The sequence below is a fragment of the Carlito syrichta genome, unplaced genomic scaffold (assembly GCF_000164805.1).
Source record: "Carlito syrichta isolate Samal-C Ts95f unplaced genomic scaffold, Tarsius_syrichta-2.0.1 Scaffold304602, whole genome shotgun sequence".
Lineage (NCBI taxonomy): Eukaryota > Metazoa > Chordata > Mammalia > Primates > Tarsiidae > Carlito > Carlito syrichta.
In genome coordinates, this window is record NW_007248698.1 from 180,792 (window position 1) to 196,909 (window position 16,118).

Genomic DNA, 16,118 nt, shown 5'->3' on the forward strand with positions numbered 1-16,118 from the left:
CTTTCATTCACTGCTAGTAGGAATGCAAAATGGTACAACCACTTTGTTTTTGTTTTTGTTTTTAATGTTCTAGATTTATATTTACTGGTATATAAATGACTAAAGCAAGTCAAAAGACAGCATTCACCGTATAGTGTTTTCCTATTACATAAAATTGTATACCGTCATCAAATATTAACTAGCTCTGCACAGTAGGATTTCTCGTGACTTTTACTTGCATACTTTTATACTGTTAGAAGTATGTATGATAGGGCACTGTATATTCTTTGAGCCCATTCACATTGCTGATTTCAGAGAGTACAATACCTCCCCATGAGGCAGTGGTTTTTGTTTTTTTTTTCAATAATCAATATTTTTTTATTATGATGTTGTGGGGTACAGTTAAGGGTTAGGTATACAAATACATTTCATTCAGGCACCCTATTGATTAGAGGAGCTTCCCCATCCCCAGACAGATATTTGCTCGTTAATCCCATCTCCCTCCCCCGCCCATAGTTTCCCACTACTGTCAGTCATTTTCTTATAGTATTAGATTGGATGTTCAAGTTCCATTATATGAGTGAAAACATGTGATACTCGGACCTTTGTTTTTGTGAGAGGTCACTCAGTATTATAGACTCTAGTTCCATCCAGGTTGCTGCAAAATTCATGATTTTGTTCTTTTTTATGGCTGCGTAGTATTCCATCGTGTATATGTACCACATTTTTCTAATCCAATCCTCTTTTGATGGGCAGCATGGTTGCTTCCAGGTTCTTGCTATTGTGAACAATGCTGCGATAAACATACGTGTGCAGGTGTCTTTTTTGTAGAGTGATTTGTGTTCTTCCGAATATATTCCCAGTAGGGGGATTGCAGGGTCGTATGGGAGGTAGATATTTAGAGCTTTTAGGAATCGCCACACTGCTTTCCACAGAGGTTGCACTAGTTTACACTCCCACCAACAGAGTAGAAGTGTTCCCTTTTCTCCACACCCTCTTCAGCAGCTGTTATTTTTTGAGTTGCTGATAATTGCCATTCTGACTGGACTTAGGTGGTATCTCAGTGTGGTACAGCCGCTTTGAAAGAAAGTTTGGTAGTTTCTTACAAAACGAAACATACCCTTCCCATGCAATAAAGCAATTGTAATTTTTTGCATTTACCCAAAAGTATCTACACAAAAAACCTGCAATCAGATATTTATAGAAACTTTATTCCTAATTGACAACACTTAAAAGCAACCAAGATGTCCTTCAGCAGGTGAATAGTAAACAAATTGTGACACATCCAGACAATGGAATATTATTAAACTTTAAAAAGAAATGAACTATCAAGCCACGAAAAGACATGGAAATACCTTAACTGCATATTACCAAGTGAAAGAAACCAATCTGAAAAGGCTACATACTGTATGATTCCAACTATCTGATATGCTAGATAAGACACAACTAAAAAGATCAGTGGCTGCCAAGGATTACTGGGGAAGGAGAGATGAATAGCCAGAGCATAGAGGATTTTTAGGACAGTGAAAATAATCTGTATGATATTTAAAGGAAGATACATGCCATAATACATTTGTCCAAACCCATAGAATGTACAACACCAAGTGTGACCCCCTAATGTAAACTTTGGGTATCAATGACATATCAGTGTAAAAGGTAAAAGATTTATATGATCTGAAGTGAAATTCTATTATGTGACATCAATGTAGATTCATTGATGGTAATGAATGTATCATTCTAGTGGGGGTTGTTGATAATGGATAAGACTATGATTTTGTGGGGATGGGAATTATATGATAAATCTTGTACCTTCCGTACAATTTTTTGTGACTCTAAAACTGCCCTAAAAAATTTAAAACTGTGGTTGTTCCTGGAGGAAAGTATGCTTAGTGAAGTAAGCCAGGTATAGAAAGTCAAATACTGCATAATCTCCCTTATATATGGAATCTAAAAGAGTTGAACTCATAGTAGCAGAGAATAGAATAATAGTTATCAGAGACTAGGGGGAATAGAATGGGGGCAGAGCAAATGGAGAGTTCCTGACTAATGGGTACAATTCCAGTTAGACAGTAGAAACAGTTTTGAGATCTATCGCACAGCAGGGTGACAATTAACAAAGAGAACATATTGCATATTTCAAAATAATGAAGGAAGCAAATTTCAAATGTCTCACCACGACAAATGATAAATGAGATGATGGATGTGCTAGTCAACTTGATTTAATCAGTCCACAGTGTATACACATAGTCATACATAGTATTGTACCCCAGAAATATATGTAATTATGATTTGTCAATTAAAAACAATATTAATTTTAAAAATTCTCCCTAAATATTCGATGGTTTTAACAAATTCATACTGTCATAATTTCACCACTGTGTTGTCGTACATACTCATTTTATCTCCCTAAAAACTGCCCTGTGTTTTGTCTATTCTCCTTGTGAAGATTCTTTGCCTTTTTGTGTAACCTTCATTCAGTGTGTTGGTATTCACATGATAACATGCTGGGGTTTTTGCTTGGTATTGCATTGAATCTATATATCTGGTTTGAGTCTTGACAGCTGAATAATATTGAGTCTTCCGATCCGTGAATATGAAATATATCTTTATTTACAGCTGTGATTTCTTTCATCAGTGTTTTGTAGCTTTCTGCGTATAGATTCTCTCTACATTTTGTTAGATTTATGCCCAAGTACTTAGTTTGTTGGTGCTATTGTGAATGATATTGAGTTTTAATTTCAAATTTCAGATCTTCATTGCTGGTATATAAGAGCATACTTTTTTTTTTTTTGGTAACCTTGAATGTTAGTCTGTTTTACATTGTTATAAGGGAATACCTGAGGCTGGATAATTTATAAAGAAAGGTGGTTTATTGTGGCTCATGGTTCTGCAGACTGTACAAGAAGTATAGTGCCAGGATCTGTTTCTGGCGAGGCCTCAGGAAGCTTTCGATCGTGGTGAAGGAAGGGAAGCTGGCATGTCACATGGTGGGGGAGAAAGCAAGATAAATTCCATGTTCTTTTAGACAACCAGCTCTTTCATGAACTACCAGAGCAAGAACTCACTCATAACCGTGGGGAAGGTACCAAGCTATTCTTGAGCGAGCTGCCCCCATGACCCAAACACCTTCCACTTGGCCACATCTCCAACACTGGGGTCATATTCCAACATGAGATTTGGAGAGGACAAACATTCAAACTGTTTCACCTGGTATCCTGCAATTTTGCTGTATTTGTTTATTACTTCCAAGAGGTTTTTGATAGATTCTCTGGGATTTTCTACACAGGCCATAATATCATATGAAGATAAAGACAGTTTTACTTTTTCATTTTTTAATCTGTATGAATTCCATTATTTTTCTTATCTTATTGTGTAGCTAGACTTCCAGTACAATGTGAATAACAGTAGAGAGAGGACATGCTTGCCTTAGTTTCAGTCTTAGGGGCAAGGGTCCAGTCTCTCACAATTAAGTATGATGTTAGCTATAGGATTTTTCTAGCATTCTTTATCAAGTTTAGGAACTTGCCCCCATTCCCTATTTTCTGAGAGTTTTTTTTTTTAAGAAAACATGAATGGCTATTGGATTATGCCATATATCTTTTTTGTATCAATTGTTATAATCTTTCAATTTTCTTTCTTTCTTTTTTTTTAAGTTGATCTCACTCTGTCACCCTGGCTGGAGTGCAGTGGCTCACTCACAGTCGCCGCGGCCTCGGCCTGCTGGGTTCAATTTTCCTTCTTTAGTCCTGTGTTATGGTGGATTCTATTAATTGATTCTGAATGTTTAACTAGCATTGCATATCTAGAATATCTCACACTTGTCCATGGTGTATAATTCTTGATATCTGGTAATATTTTGTCGAGCATTTTTGTGTCTATGTTCATAAGAGGTATTGGTCTGTAGTTTTTCTTTCTTGTCTTCATGTAGTTTTGATATCAATGTAATACTGGCCTTCAGAGCATGAGTGAAGAAATGCTTTCTGTGTCTCCATTTTCTGGACAAGATTGTAGAATATTGGAGCCATTTCATTTTTTAATGTCTGTAGAATTAGTCAATAAACTATTTAGCTCAGTGCTTTCCTTTAATATATCAATATATATTATTGCTTCAGTTTATCTAATAGGGATGTGAATATCCTGATTATCTGTTTATCTTCATAAGGAGTTTCATATTTTGCTTCTTCATGCTTTGGCTCATTTAATCTGAGTTATCAATTTTTTATCTTTTAGGCTTTTTACATTTTATTTTTTTAATTGGTAAATACTAATTGTATATACAGGGGATGCCAAAAAATGTACATACATTTTAAGTATGGCATTAACTCAAAAGATGGTATTAATCAAATGAATGCTGGCATCACCATGCAACAGGCAGGACGGTCAAAGTAAATGGTGGAAGCACGGTTGATCAAATGTCCTATTACACATTGCTACCATAACGTAATTCAACTTTGAAAAGTAACACATAGATAACATCTCTTAAAATGTGCATACATTTTTTTGGTGCCCTCCGTATTCATGGGGTACACATAGTGATGTTTCTATACAAATAAATTTAGGAAGGGTAATGAGTATATCCAGCATCTCAAACATGTACCATTTATTTATGTTGGGAACTTTCAATATCCTCCTTCCAACTATTTTAAATAATCTATTATTATTGTTAACTCTTCATCCTGTGGTAGTACACAACACAGAATTTATTCCTCCTATCTAGCTGCAATTTTGTGCCCCGTTAATAAGTCTCTTGCTATAATTTCCTACTCCATTCCCTTCCTAGCCTCTAGTAACCTCTGCTCTTCTTTCATACTTTTTGCTTTTATGAGTTGGGTTTTCATTTTTTTTTTCATCTACATATAAGTGAGAACATGTGATGTTTAACTTTCTGTTCCTGGATTATTTCACTTAACACAATGTTCTGCAGTTCCATCTGTGATTCCATGTTGCTGCAAATTACAGGATTTCATTCTTTTTTAATGGCTGAGTGGTATTCCATCGTGTATATCTATATCACATTTTATTTAACCACTCATTTGTTGTTAGACACCTAGGAAGAGTCTATATCTGGCTATTGTGAATTGTGCTGCAATAAACTTGGGAATGCAGATGTCTCTTTGATACAATGATTTTCTTTCCTTTGGATAAATTCTCAATAGTGAGATTGTCATATCATGTACTTGTAGTTTTGTGAGGAAATGCCATAGAACTGTACTAGTTAACATTCCCTCTAACAGCATATAAAAATTCCTTCTCTGCATCCTCACTAGCATTTATTGTTGTGGGATTTTTTTGTTTGTTTGTTTTTTTAATATATCGATATTTTTTATTTTGATATTGTGGTGGGGTACAACCTGCACACGTATGTTTATTGCAGCATTGTTCACAATAGCAAGAGCCTGGATTCAACCATGCTGTCCATCAGAAGAGGACTGCATTTATTGTTTTTTAATCTTTTTTATAATAGCCATCCTAACTGAGGTGAGATGATACCTCATTGGTTTTGATTTGCATTTTCTTGATGATTAGTAATGCAGAGCATTTTTTCATATATTTGTTTGCCGTTTTGCAAGTCTTCTTTTGACAAATGTTTTCTCAGATCATTTATTTGCCCACTTTAAAACTGGATTTTAAAACTGTTTTGCTGTTGAGATGTTTCAGTGTCTTGTATACTCTGGATATTAATCCCAATCAGATAGGTAGTTGACAAATATTTTTTCCTGTTCTGTAGGTTGTTGTTTCACTTTGTTGATTATTTCCTTTGCTGTGCAGAAGATTTTTAAATTTGATATTATCTCATTTGTTTATTTCTGCCTGTATTGCCTGTGCTTTTGAGGTCTTATTCATAAAATATTTTCAAAAACCAAAGTCTCCTATTGCTTTCTTCTAGTAGTTTTGGTGTTTCAGGTCTTATATTTAGATCTTTGATTCATTTTCAGTTGATTCTTATATAGAGTGAGAGGTGGGAGTCTAGTTTCATTCTTTTGCATGTAAATACTCAGTTTTCTCAGCATGATTTATTAAAGAGGTTGTACTTTCCCCAGTGAGTGCTCCTGGCATCTTTGCCAAAAATCAGTTGTCTGTAGATATGTTAATTAGTTTCTGTGTTCTCTAGTCTGTTCCTTTGGTCCATGTATCTATTTTTATACTAGTACCATGCTGGTTTGGTTATTACTGCTTTGTAGTATAATTTGAAGTCAAGTAGTGTGATGCCTCCAGGTTTGTTCTTTTTGTTCAGGGTTTCTTTGGTTATTCAGAGTCTTTTGTTGTTCTATACAAATTTTAGGATTTTTTTTCTATTTCTGTGAAGAACGTTTTTGGCATTTTGATAGGGATTGCATTGAATCTGCAGATTGCTTTGTGGGGGTATAGTCACTTTAGCAATATCAATTCTTCAGATCCATGAACATGGGATGTCTTTCCATGTGTTTGTAGAGTCGTCCATTTCTTTCGTCAGTGTTTAGTAGTTTTTCTTGTAAAGTTCTTGCACCTCCTTGGTTAAATTTATTTCTAAGGTTTTATTTTTTTGTAGTTATTGTAAATAGGACTACTTACTTGATTTTTTTTTCCAGATAGTTCTTTGTGTATAGAAATGCTACTGTTATTTGTATTTATTTGTTTTATTTTTAGAAAGCAGGATTTATTGAGAGGACAGAAAAGCTCCCACAGTGGGAGGAGCCTTAAAGGGATTGCCCTACTGATTTTTAAAAATTAGTTTTATTTCTGCAACTGAATTTATTGATCAGTTCTGAGAGTTTTTTTGGTTTGTTGTTGTTGTTGTTGTTGTTGTTAGCCTTTAGGTTTTTCTATATCTAAGATCATGTTGTCAGCAAGCAGGGACAATTTTATTTTCTCCTTTCTAGTTTGGATGTCCTCTATTTATTTCTCTTACCTGATGGTTCTGGCTAGGACATCCAGTGCTATGTTGAATGAGAGTGGTGAAGTGGAAATCTTTGTCTTGTTCTAGTTCTTACAGAAAAACTGTCCAGTGTTTCCCCACTCAGTAATTTGTTAGCTGTGGGTTTATCATATATGGCTTTTATTATGTTGAAGTAATTTTCTTCTATACATAATTTATTAAGAGTTTTTATCATAAAGGGATGTTGAATTTTATTAAAACATTTTTCTACACTTATTGAGATGGTCATACTATTTTTGCTTTTCATTCTATTGATATGATATATGAAATTTATTGATTATCTTTATCTCTCTTTCTATTTTGAATTGGGGTCTCACTCTGTCACCCAGACTTAGTGCAATGGCACAATCACAGTCCACTGCAGCCTTGACATCCAGGGTTTAGGTAATACTACAGCCTCTCAAGTACCTGGGACTTGGCATGCTACCACACCTAGCTAACTTTTTTATTTTTGTAGAGCTGAAGTCTTGCTGTGTTGTCTAGACTGGCCCAGGACTCCTGGGCTCCAGCAATCTTCTCTCCTTGGCCTCCCAAAGTGCTGAGATCGCAAGTGTGAGCCACCACACTCAGCCTGATTTGCATTTGTTTATTTCTGCCTGTATTGCCTGTGCTTTTGAGGTCTTATTCATAAAATATTTTCCCAAACCAAAGTCTCCTATTGCTTTCTTCTAGTAGTTTTGGTATTTCAGGTCTTATATTTAGATCTTTGATCCATTTTTTTTTTTTTTGAGTTGGAGTCTCACTCGGTCGCCCAGACTGGAGTGCAGTGGCCGCTCCCGGCCACCGCAGCCTCGACCTGCTGGGCTCCAGTGATCCTTCCGCCTCAGCCTTCCAAGTAGCTGGAATTACAGGCATGCACTACCACGCCTGGATGATTTTTTGATTTATTGTAGAGATGAGGTCTCGCTGCCCAGGTGGGTCTCGAGCCCACGGGCTCAGGCAATCCACTCACCTCAACCTCCCAAAGGCACGGGATTACAGGCTGAGACACCGAGCCCAGCCTTTGATCCATTCTGAGTTGATTTTTATATAGAGTGAGAGGTGGGAGTCTAGGATAAATCTCACTTGATCATGGTGCGCTATCTTTTTGATGTGTTGATGCATTTGGTTTGCTGGTATTTTGTTGAGAATGTTTTATCAGGGTTATTGGCCTATAGTTATTGGACTTTATAGATATTCCTTATCTGGTTTTGGTATCAGGTGTCAGGGTTTTGCTGCCTTCATAGAGTAAGTTAGGAAGAATTCCCTTGCTTTGATTTTTTTAAAGATTAGTTTGAGAAGAACTGTTATAGAGGTAAATTTACAGAAAAAAAAAAAGAATGCCTACATCAAAAAACTAGAAAGATCTCAAACAAAAAACCTAACAATGCACCTCAAGGAACTAGAAAATAAGAACCTGAGATGAGTAGAATGAAAGAAATAATACAAATCAGAGCAGAAATAAACACAATTGAGACTAAAAAATGACAAAATGTCAACAAAACAAAAAGTTCATTTTTGAAAAGATAAAATTGACAAACCAGTAGCTATACTAATAAAAAAAAAAGAGAGAGAGAGAAGACCCAAATAAATAAAGTCAGAAATGAAAAAGGGGATGTCACAATACAGAAATACAAAGGATCATTAGAGACTGATATGAATAACGACACAATATTCAATGGAAAAACCTACAGAAAATGGATAAATTCCTGCACACATACAACATACCAAGATTGAATCAAGAAGAAATTGAAAACATGAGCAGATCAATAACAAGGAACACGATTGAATCGGTAATAAAACCTCTTCCAACAAAGAAAATCCAAGACTGGATGGCTTTACTGCTGAATTCTACTGAAACTTTAAAAAAAAGTTATTATCAATTCTCCTCAAATTAGGTTATCAGATGTTTGACAGAGTTGTTTGTAATAGTCCTTTACTCTATTTTAATGCTCATGTATCATAAGATTTTACTGTTATTTAAATCCACATAGACTATTTTAAACCCCCTTTGTGTGTATTGCTATAGACTAGATAATTATTCTTTGTCAATTATTTTCTTTTTAATTATTTCTCATGGGTACATATATTTGTGGTAAGTGTGCTTAGATTTAGGAAATCAGTCTTCCCCTTCTTGCTGCCAAGAAAGCTCTAGGCAGAAAGTGAGGAATGCCCATGTGAGAAGCTTTCAGTGTTGCTGGGAGAACAGCCAGAGATGAATACAATTGGATACTGATACAGCAGAATCCAGAAACACCAAAACGATCCAAAAAAAAAGTCTTCAGTGATATGAGGATCCAAGAGTTAGGAAGATAATTGCCCCTCATGGGAGCAGTGGAGACTGAAGTGACCCTACGACAGTACAAGTCAACGGATCAACTTTATCCCAAGTTTCTCCTTACTCATTCATGGAAATTAAACCAGAACAGTTCACAGAGAGAGGAAAGGGACCATCTCTTCCAAGCAACACGGTTTCTTTGAATCTCCTTGTGAGGCTTAGGGTGTAGAAAGGAGGGAACATTCTTCTTCTGTTGTTTTCACACTTCAAGAAGTAAGCATCTGAGTTTTGGACCCTTAATTTGACCAGCTTGAATGTTTCCAATTGCTCCTTGTTATGAAGATTGCTGTGACACACATCTGGCATTTGTACTATCTCCTCAGGATACATTCCTGGAAATATAATTACTGCTCAGGCATATGCACACTTTAATTGCCCTTGATGCATGCTGTTGAGCAAGTTTCTGGGTCATGAACACAATTCCAGTTATTAATCAAATATCTGATTCTCGTGGCAAATGACTTTTGATTTCATTGGCCAAGAATATGTTCCTCCAACCGGGCATTTAAGCTGAACTCTGTCATAGGAGGAGAACTAATCTTAGAGACCGTGTCAAAGGGACTGGACTACCCGTTTCTGTAATGGGCAGTTACAACAGTATGCCATGATGATGGACCAGATTGCTCCCACTCCACTTGCTGAAAATTTAGAAGGAATTTAATCTGAGAAGAGACCCTGACAGTCAAGATGCCAATCTGCAGTGTGCCGAACCTCTAAAAAGAGGGGAGTTATGTCTATGGGGAATGGATTATCTCCTAAAAAAGAACAGTTGGCCAGGCTCCGTGGCTCAGCCTATAATCCTAGCACTTGGGGGGCCGAGTCAAGTGGATTGCCTGAGCCCACGGATTCGATACCAGCCCAGGCAACTTGGCGAGACCTTGTCTCTACAATAAATAAAAAATTAACCGGGTGTGGTAGCGTGCACCTGTATTTCCAGCTACTTGGAAAGCTGAGGAGGAATGATCTCTGGGCCCAGCAGGTCGATGCTGGGGGTGGCTGTAAGTGTGCCACTACACCCCAGCCTGGGTGATAAAGTGAGACTCCAACTCAAAAAAACAAACAAACAGCTAAAAAAGATCAGCCATTTGTCAGATGAAAGAGGTTAAGAACCTTTGGCACCAAAGCAAGGCAAAATGAAACAATGCATTATTTTATAGATCTGCTTTATTTGACAATTAAAAGGAGAGCAAAGAGCAAAGAAAACATCATAGGGATACAGACTCTAGACATTAGGGCTGATCACTTGTGTCTCCATTGACACTGCAAGGAAGGGTCACAAGAATTAAAAGGTGGGAAATTGGAAGACCAAATGATATTATATGGAAGCTGTTTTGAAATAAGCCCCAGGCAGAGTTTTCTGTAATGAAAGGGGCAGAGATAATTTTCTTGTAATGCTCAACCTCAAAGATAGAACTTTGGAGGCAAGAGGTTAATAAATTAGTAACAAAGTGAAGCCCCAGTGGTGATACACTATGATGTAAAATCAGAGTATTTGACCTTTTGGTGGTAAACAAGGGGTTAGGCTCAGGGGGACAAAAAGAGGCAGAGAGGAGAAGGGAGGGTCCCCGGCATGCTCAGCTCCAACTCAGAGAACGGGAGAGACCAGAGGCCAGGAGAGGACAAGCAACCATGGGGGACACTCTGAGGCCAGAGAATGGCCTGAGGACTGTGGGACCCAAGAGCTGGCGTCAGGGCTTCAGTGCTTGTAGCTCTTCCTGCTGGAGGAGGTGGTGGTGTATTTGATGCTACCTCCCATGGAGCTGAGGCCACCGCCCATGCCTCTGCCACTGCTGGAACTGAAGCCACCTCCGAGCCCCTGACCACTTCCATAGGAGTAGCCACCGCTGTGGGAATAGCCGCTGCCTCCGCCCAGGCCTAAGCCACCGCTGACACCACTGGAGCCACCATAGCCACTGGAGATGGTGGACTGCGTCACGGCTGTGGAGGGGAGGGGACAGGACACAAGACATGGTGAGTTCATACTGTCAGCCTGAGCCCAGTCAGAAGAGTTTGAGGACAGGGGAGGAAGGCAAGCAAAGGTACTTACAGATGTTGACTGGTCCAACGCCTTCGCCGTTCAGCCTGCGGGAGAGGAACACAGGGAGCGTGAGACCTCAGGGAGTCATTCCCTGGATCCGCGTGGGGAAGGGCCCACGGGAAACTGCTCTTTCAGTCATTTTCCAAAGAGAGCAATGGTGGTCTTGGCTAGTGTACTTTGAGGCTGTGCTTGGGGCCAGACACCTTGAAGATGGACTGGGGTGTGTGATGAGGTCGTGTCAGTGACCCACCTGCACTCCTCGCCCTCCAGCAGCTTGCGGTAGGTGGCGATCTCCACGTCCAGGGCCAGCTTGACGTTCATCAGCTCCTGGTAGTCCTTCAGCAGCCGTGCCATGTCCTGCTTGGCCTTCTGCAGGGCGTCCTCCAGCCCTTCCAGCTTGCCCTTGGCATCCTTGAGGGCCATCTCCCCGCGCTGCTCAGCATCGGCGATGGCGGCCTGCAGGTTGGCGCACTAGCCGGGGAAAGCAATAGAATGAACTTGTATTCTGGTTCTCCAGAGGAGACCAGCCTTGGTTCTTTTTCTGTCCCAGTGTGGAAAATTCCTGGAGCCCAAAGTGAATGGTGAGTGAGTTCTAATTCTTCCTGCCAGTGTTTTTCCATTCTGCAGTTTTCATCTAGTCTGGTTCATTTAACAAATCTCTTCACTCTTTTTGTTAATCACCTGCATGAAAATGTAGTTGTTTACTAATGGGAGACACTACAGTGGATGTAAGATCAAGGGACACTGGGAAAAATTGTTTGTTTAGAGTGTTGTCTTCATTGTCAAATCACGACAGTTTATGATGACCTCATGTGAATGTCACACTCACAAATGTAAAATGATGGCCATCTTTAAGTGAGGTGATGACTTTTGACATGAGATTGTTGAGACCTTGCTTCCTCCTGCCTGAATCTCTCACTTACTCTTTGTCTTTGGCCCATCTTCCACTCTCTGTTTAACCATGAATCTTGAACAAATTTGCATCACTATTCCTTACGGTTCTTGCCTACCTTTATCTTTCAGAACTTGCTCCTTTCAATTCACAAGTCACTCAGTCTTCTAAGGGAAACCCATCCAATGCCTCTATTTTTACAACTCTGAGCTAATACGATTGGTTCTGTCCATGTGGCTTGCATCATGCCCTAGGTTGGATCCATGTCTCCTAGGCACTGAGTACCCTCCTCTCTCTGCTCTTCCCTTAGTTCCTGGGAATTTTTTCAAATGCTTGTTGATGCATGCCTGATGGCCTAGCAAGGAGACAATGCTCTGCTTCACCACTGCCCTCCACTGTACCTGCTTCTTGACGTGGTCGATCTCAGATCTCAGCCTCTGGATCATGCGGTTGATCTCTGCAATCTCCTGCTTGGTGTTGCGCAGGTCGTCCCCATGTCTGCCTGCTGTGACCTGCAGCTCCTCGTACTGTAGTTGGCGGGAGAGAAAGAAACAATATCTATGGGTATTGACATGTGGATGAGGACGCTCACTTCTGAATCTGGCACAGAATACGCTTGACCCAACGGCTTCTCCTCAAGAAATTTGAGGAAATGTTGATGTTACATGATTATTGAATACTAAACAACCAAGTCATAGACCATCCTTACTATGGGACCACTGAGTGTCTAGTTCCCTTAGGGACTGACAATGTTCTATATGATTTCTTAGAACCAGGATTCAGGCTGTAGATAAAACAAAAGTTTGCTAGGTCCTTTTCTATGGTTACTTTCCTTTACATTGGATTATTTTGCTTCCTAGGCCTAGGCATCATTTCTACATATGTCTACTCTAGCGGTACAGTGTGAATATCCTGTGAGAGGATCCCAGCTTCCCTTCAGTAGACTTCCCCAATGAAATCTGTAGCCTCCTCACATTCAGGGTGGGACTCAGGTACTCCTCAGCAGCTACCAACTCCCTACTCACCTTGGTCTGGTACCAGGACTCAGCCTCATCCCGGCTCCTCTGAGCAATCGCCTCATATTGGGATTTGACCTCGGCGATGATGCTGTCCAGGTCCAGGCTACGGTTATTGTCCATGGAGAGCACCACGGAGGTGTCTGAGATGTGGGTTTGCATCTGGGACAGCTCCTGTAGAACAGAACATCATAAGACCATCTTGTCCTGTGATGTTTGCAGAGGTGCCCAACACCAGGATCTTCCCCCTTGGCAAGCCCCCTCAGAGTCAGTACAAGGAGGCTGGAGATGCTTACAGCGTCGTAGAAGGCTCTCAGGAAGTTGATCTCATCTGTCAGAGAGTCTGCCTTGGCTTGCAGTTCAACCTTATTCATGTAGGCAGCATCCACGTCCTGGAAAAAGAGCCGACACCTTGGAGTCAGCTGAGCCCTCCTTCCCAATCTACTCAGCTTTTAGACTCCCCACCAATTGTCCTCTCACTTGGGAGCAGGGAAACAATCATGGATTTCCTTCAGCACACAAACTTGACCCCTGGCTTAATCTGCTCACCTTCTTCAGAGTCACAAATTCATTCTCGGCTGCTGTGCGCTTGTTGATTTCATCCTCATATCTGCAAGAAGAAAGGTGTAAGACACAATAGAGCGAGTGTGCAGGAGGAACCACAAAAGCAGTCTGGAATCCTATACTTTCCATGAAAGGAATATATCCTAATCTATCTTTCCTGCCACAGAAGGACTAAAAGACAATTTCTGTTGCCACTAAGTTTTTTGCCTCTTTAATCTCCAAACACCTTCTGGCCCTGCTATGTTTCTGCAAGTTTAGTCCTAGGCAATTATTTGTGATTTTCATTTCCATGACCACGTGTGGACCTAGTCATTCACAAGTCTTGACATGTGTTCTTCAGGAAACTGAGCCCATTCTCCCCTCTAACTCACTTGTTCTTGAAGTCCTCCACTGTGTCCTGCATGGCTCTGAGCTCGGTATCCAGGCGGCCTCTCTCCCCGAGGATGCTGTCCAGCTGTCTCCTGAGGTTGTTGATGTACTGCTCGAACAAAGGTTCCAGGCTCTGCCTCACGGTCTTGGTGCCCTGCTCCTGCAGCAGGGTCCACTTGGTGTCCAGGACCTTGTTCTGCTGCTCCAGGAAGCATACCTGGGGGGGAGACAAGATGGTCATTGGCCAACTGATAGAAGGAAGAAAGGCGTATGTGTGTTACCAGGTTTCCTAGCAGGTCTGGGAGGTGCTAGTTCCTAGCTGAGCTGGTACAGTGCATGTGCAGAGGCTGTGGCTGGGCTCTGCTCCCCCAAATCTTTTCCCCTTTGTACCCCACAGGTCTAGCTGGAGAATTCCCCCCAGACCATGGAGGTGTCCTTCCCTCTAAGTTGAGCATATCAGTGACTTAACATTTTTCCTCCCTCTTTTTCCAAGCATAGTCTCAAATCTATTGTAAGGATAGTATTTACCCAATATACAAAGCTTTTATGATTAATAGGACCTCAGTTAAAAGGGATGTTAAATATTACCTCATAATTAAATTTAATACTATAGTATTCTAATTTTATAAACACTTCATGTTTCTTGTATAAATTTGCATTTCTATATATTGTAACATGTTTCTATGTCTTTGTCTCTAATCTTCCCAGAATATCCTATTCTTTTATTTCTCTAAAGTTTTTCCTTTTACCCAGATCCCAGAGAGTAATTTACTAGTCAGCATACCACTGGCATTTTCTTTGTAATCACTTAAGCACTTCAGAGGAAACATTTAGCCCATCCCACTCTCCCATGGCCTATTCTGTGACTCCAGGTTATCAAACTCACAGCTCCTTCTGGGCAGGATTGAGGGACACATAAGAGATTCCGTGTTTACATGTGTCCATCACCAGCTGCCCGTGTCTACACAGAGCCATCAGGTGTCCTCGTGGAGAGCTAGTCTACGTCCCCTTCTCCCTCCCTCCTGGCTCTGCATAGAAGGCTGCTGCTTCTCTGGTCTGGGGACTCAAGGTACCTGTGGAGGTCCTGGCTCACCTTGTCGATGAAGGAGGCGAACTTGTTGTTGAGGGTCTTGATCTGCTCGCGCTCCTCAGTCCGCACCCGCTGGATGGTGGGGTCGATTTGCAGGTTCAGAGGGGTGAGGAGACTCTGGTTGACGGTGACCTCTTGGATGCCTCCGGGGGGGCACACGGGGAAGCCAGGGCCCCCGTAGCCGCCGGCAAAGCCAGCTCCACCACCGAGTCCAAAGCCAGCACCGGCTCCACCGCCGAAGCCAAATCCACCTCCAAGGCCAAAGCCGCTGCCCACTCTGCCACCATATCCGCCACCGACGGCACAGCTGCCTCCTCCGATGGAGATCCTCTGGGAGCTCCCCAGGCCATAAAGGCTCCGGCTGCCGAAGCCAGCTCCCCCACACACGCCACCCAGGCCGCTGCCCCGGGAGCGGGACATGGACACGCTGCTGAAGCCAGAGCGGCTGACCCCAGGGAGCCTGGCCGAGCCGGCACTGAAGCCCCGGCGGCTGCTGCTGTGGGTCCTCACGGTGGATTTGCTGGACATGGTTGCAGGAGATGAGAGTGCTGGAGAGAGCAGAGTGGCTAGAGGGCACAGGCAACAGGAGAGAGCTGTGAGCTGGGCTCCAGGCTGTCGTTTATATATGTGGGGAGACTGGGCTGGGCTCAGAGTTGGAAGGTGAGCTTGCAGATTGGGAAGGGCTGGGCTTTACAAACAGTGAGATCACTCCCAGTTTCTAGAAAGGTAAGAAATATGAAGATTGCTTTTTGCCTTCCTTGAGTCATGAAGAAATTCTCCTGCCTTCCAGCCTTGACTTGATCCCAGCACAATGCGCCTGGATGTAAATTCACTGAAGTCATGAGTTAGTCACGTCCTCAAACAAAGGAGGCAAGGAGCTGATCTGTGATTATTGTCTCTTCCTTCTGCTCATCAGACACTCCCTGGGTGCCCCCTT

General features: G+C 41.3%; 1 protein-coding gene across 1 annotated transcript; it reads right to left on the bottom strand.

Annotated features, from left to right (window-relative positions):
* Window positions 1-10,379: 10,379 nt before the first annotated feature.
* On the bottom strand, window positions 10,380-15,918 carry KRT6A (keratin 6A). The gene is made up of 9 exons (XM_008060381.1): window positions 15,185-15,918; window positions 14,094-14,308; window positions 13,708-13,768; window positions 13,455-13,550; window positions 13,168-13,332; window positions 12,544-12,669; window positions 11,501-11,721; window positions 11,260-11,294; window positions 10,380-11,150 (listed from the first exon to the last, which is right to left on the bottom strand). Exons 1-9 carry the CDS (start codon window positions 15,707-15,709, stop codon window positions 10,909-10,911), a joined length of 1,686 nt encoding a protein of 561 aa, XP_008058572.1. The 5' UTR covers window positions 15,710-15,918; the 3' UTR covers window positions 10,380-10,908.
* Window positions 15,919-16,118: the final 200 nt, after the last annotated feature.

What these genes read in the sequence shown, in the direction of transcription:
- KRT6A (XM_008060381.1), bottom strand. Translation starts at nt 15,709, where the DNA reads ATGTCCAGCAAATCCACCGTGAGGACCCACAGCAGCAGCCGCCGGGGC. An exon ending in AGTCCTGGTACCAGACCAAG is followed by an intron (nt 12,670 to 13,167) that starts GTGAGTAGGGAG and finishes CGCCAACTACAG; the next exon opens with TACGAGGAGCTGCAGGTCAC. An exon ending in CTGGAGGGCGAGGAGTGCAG is followed by an intron (nt 11,295 to 11,500) that starts GTGGGTCACTGA and finishes CCTCTCCCGCAG; the next exon opens with GCTGAACGGCGAAGGCGTTG.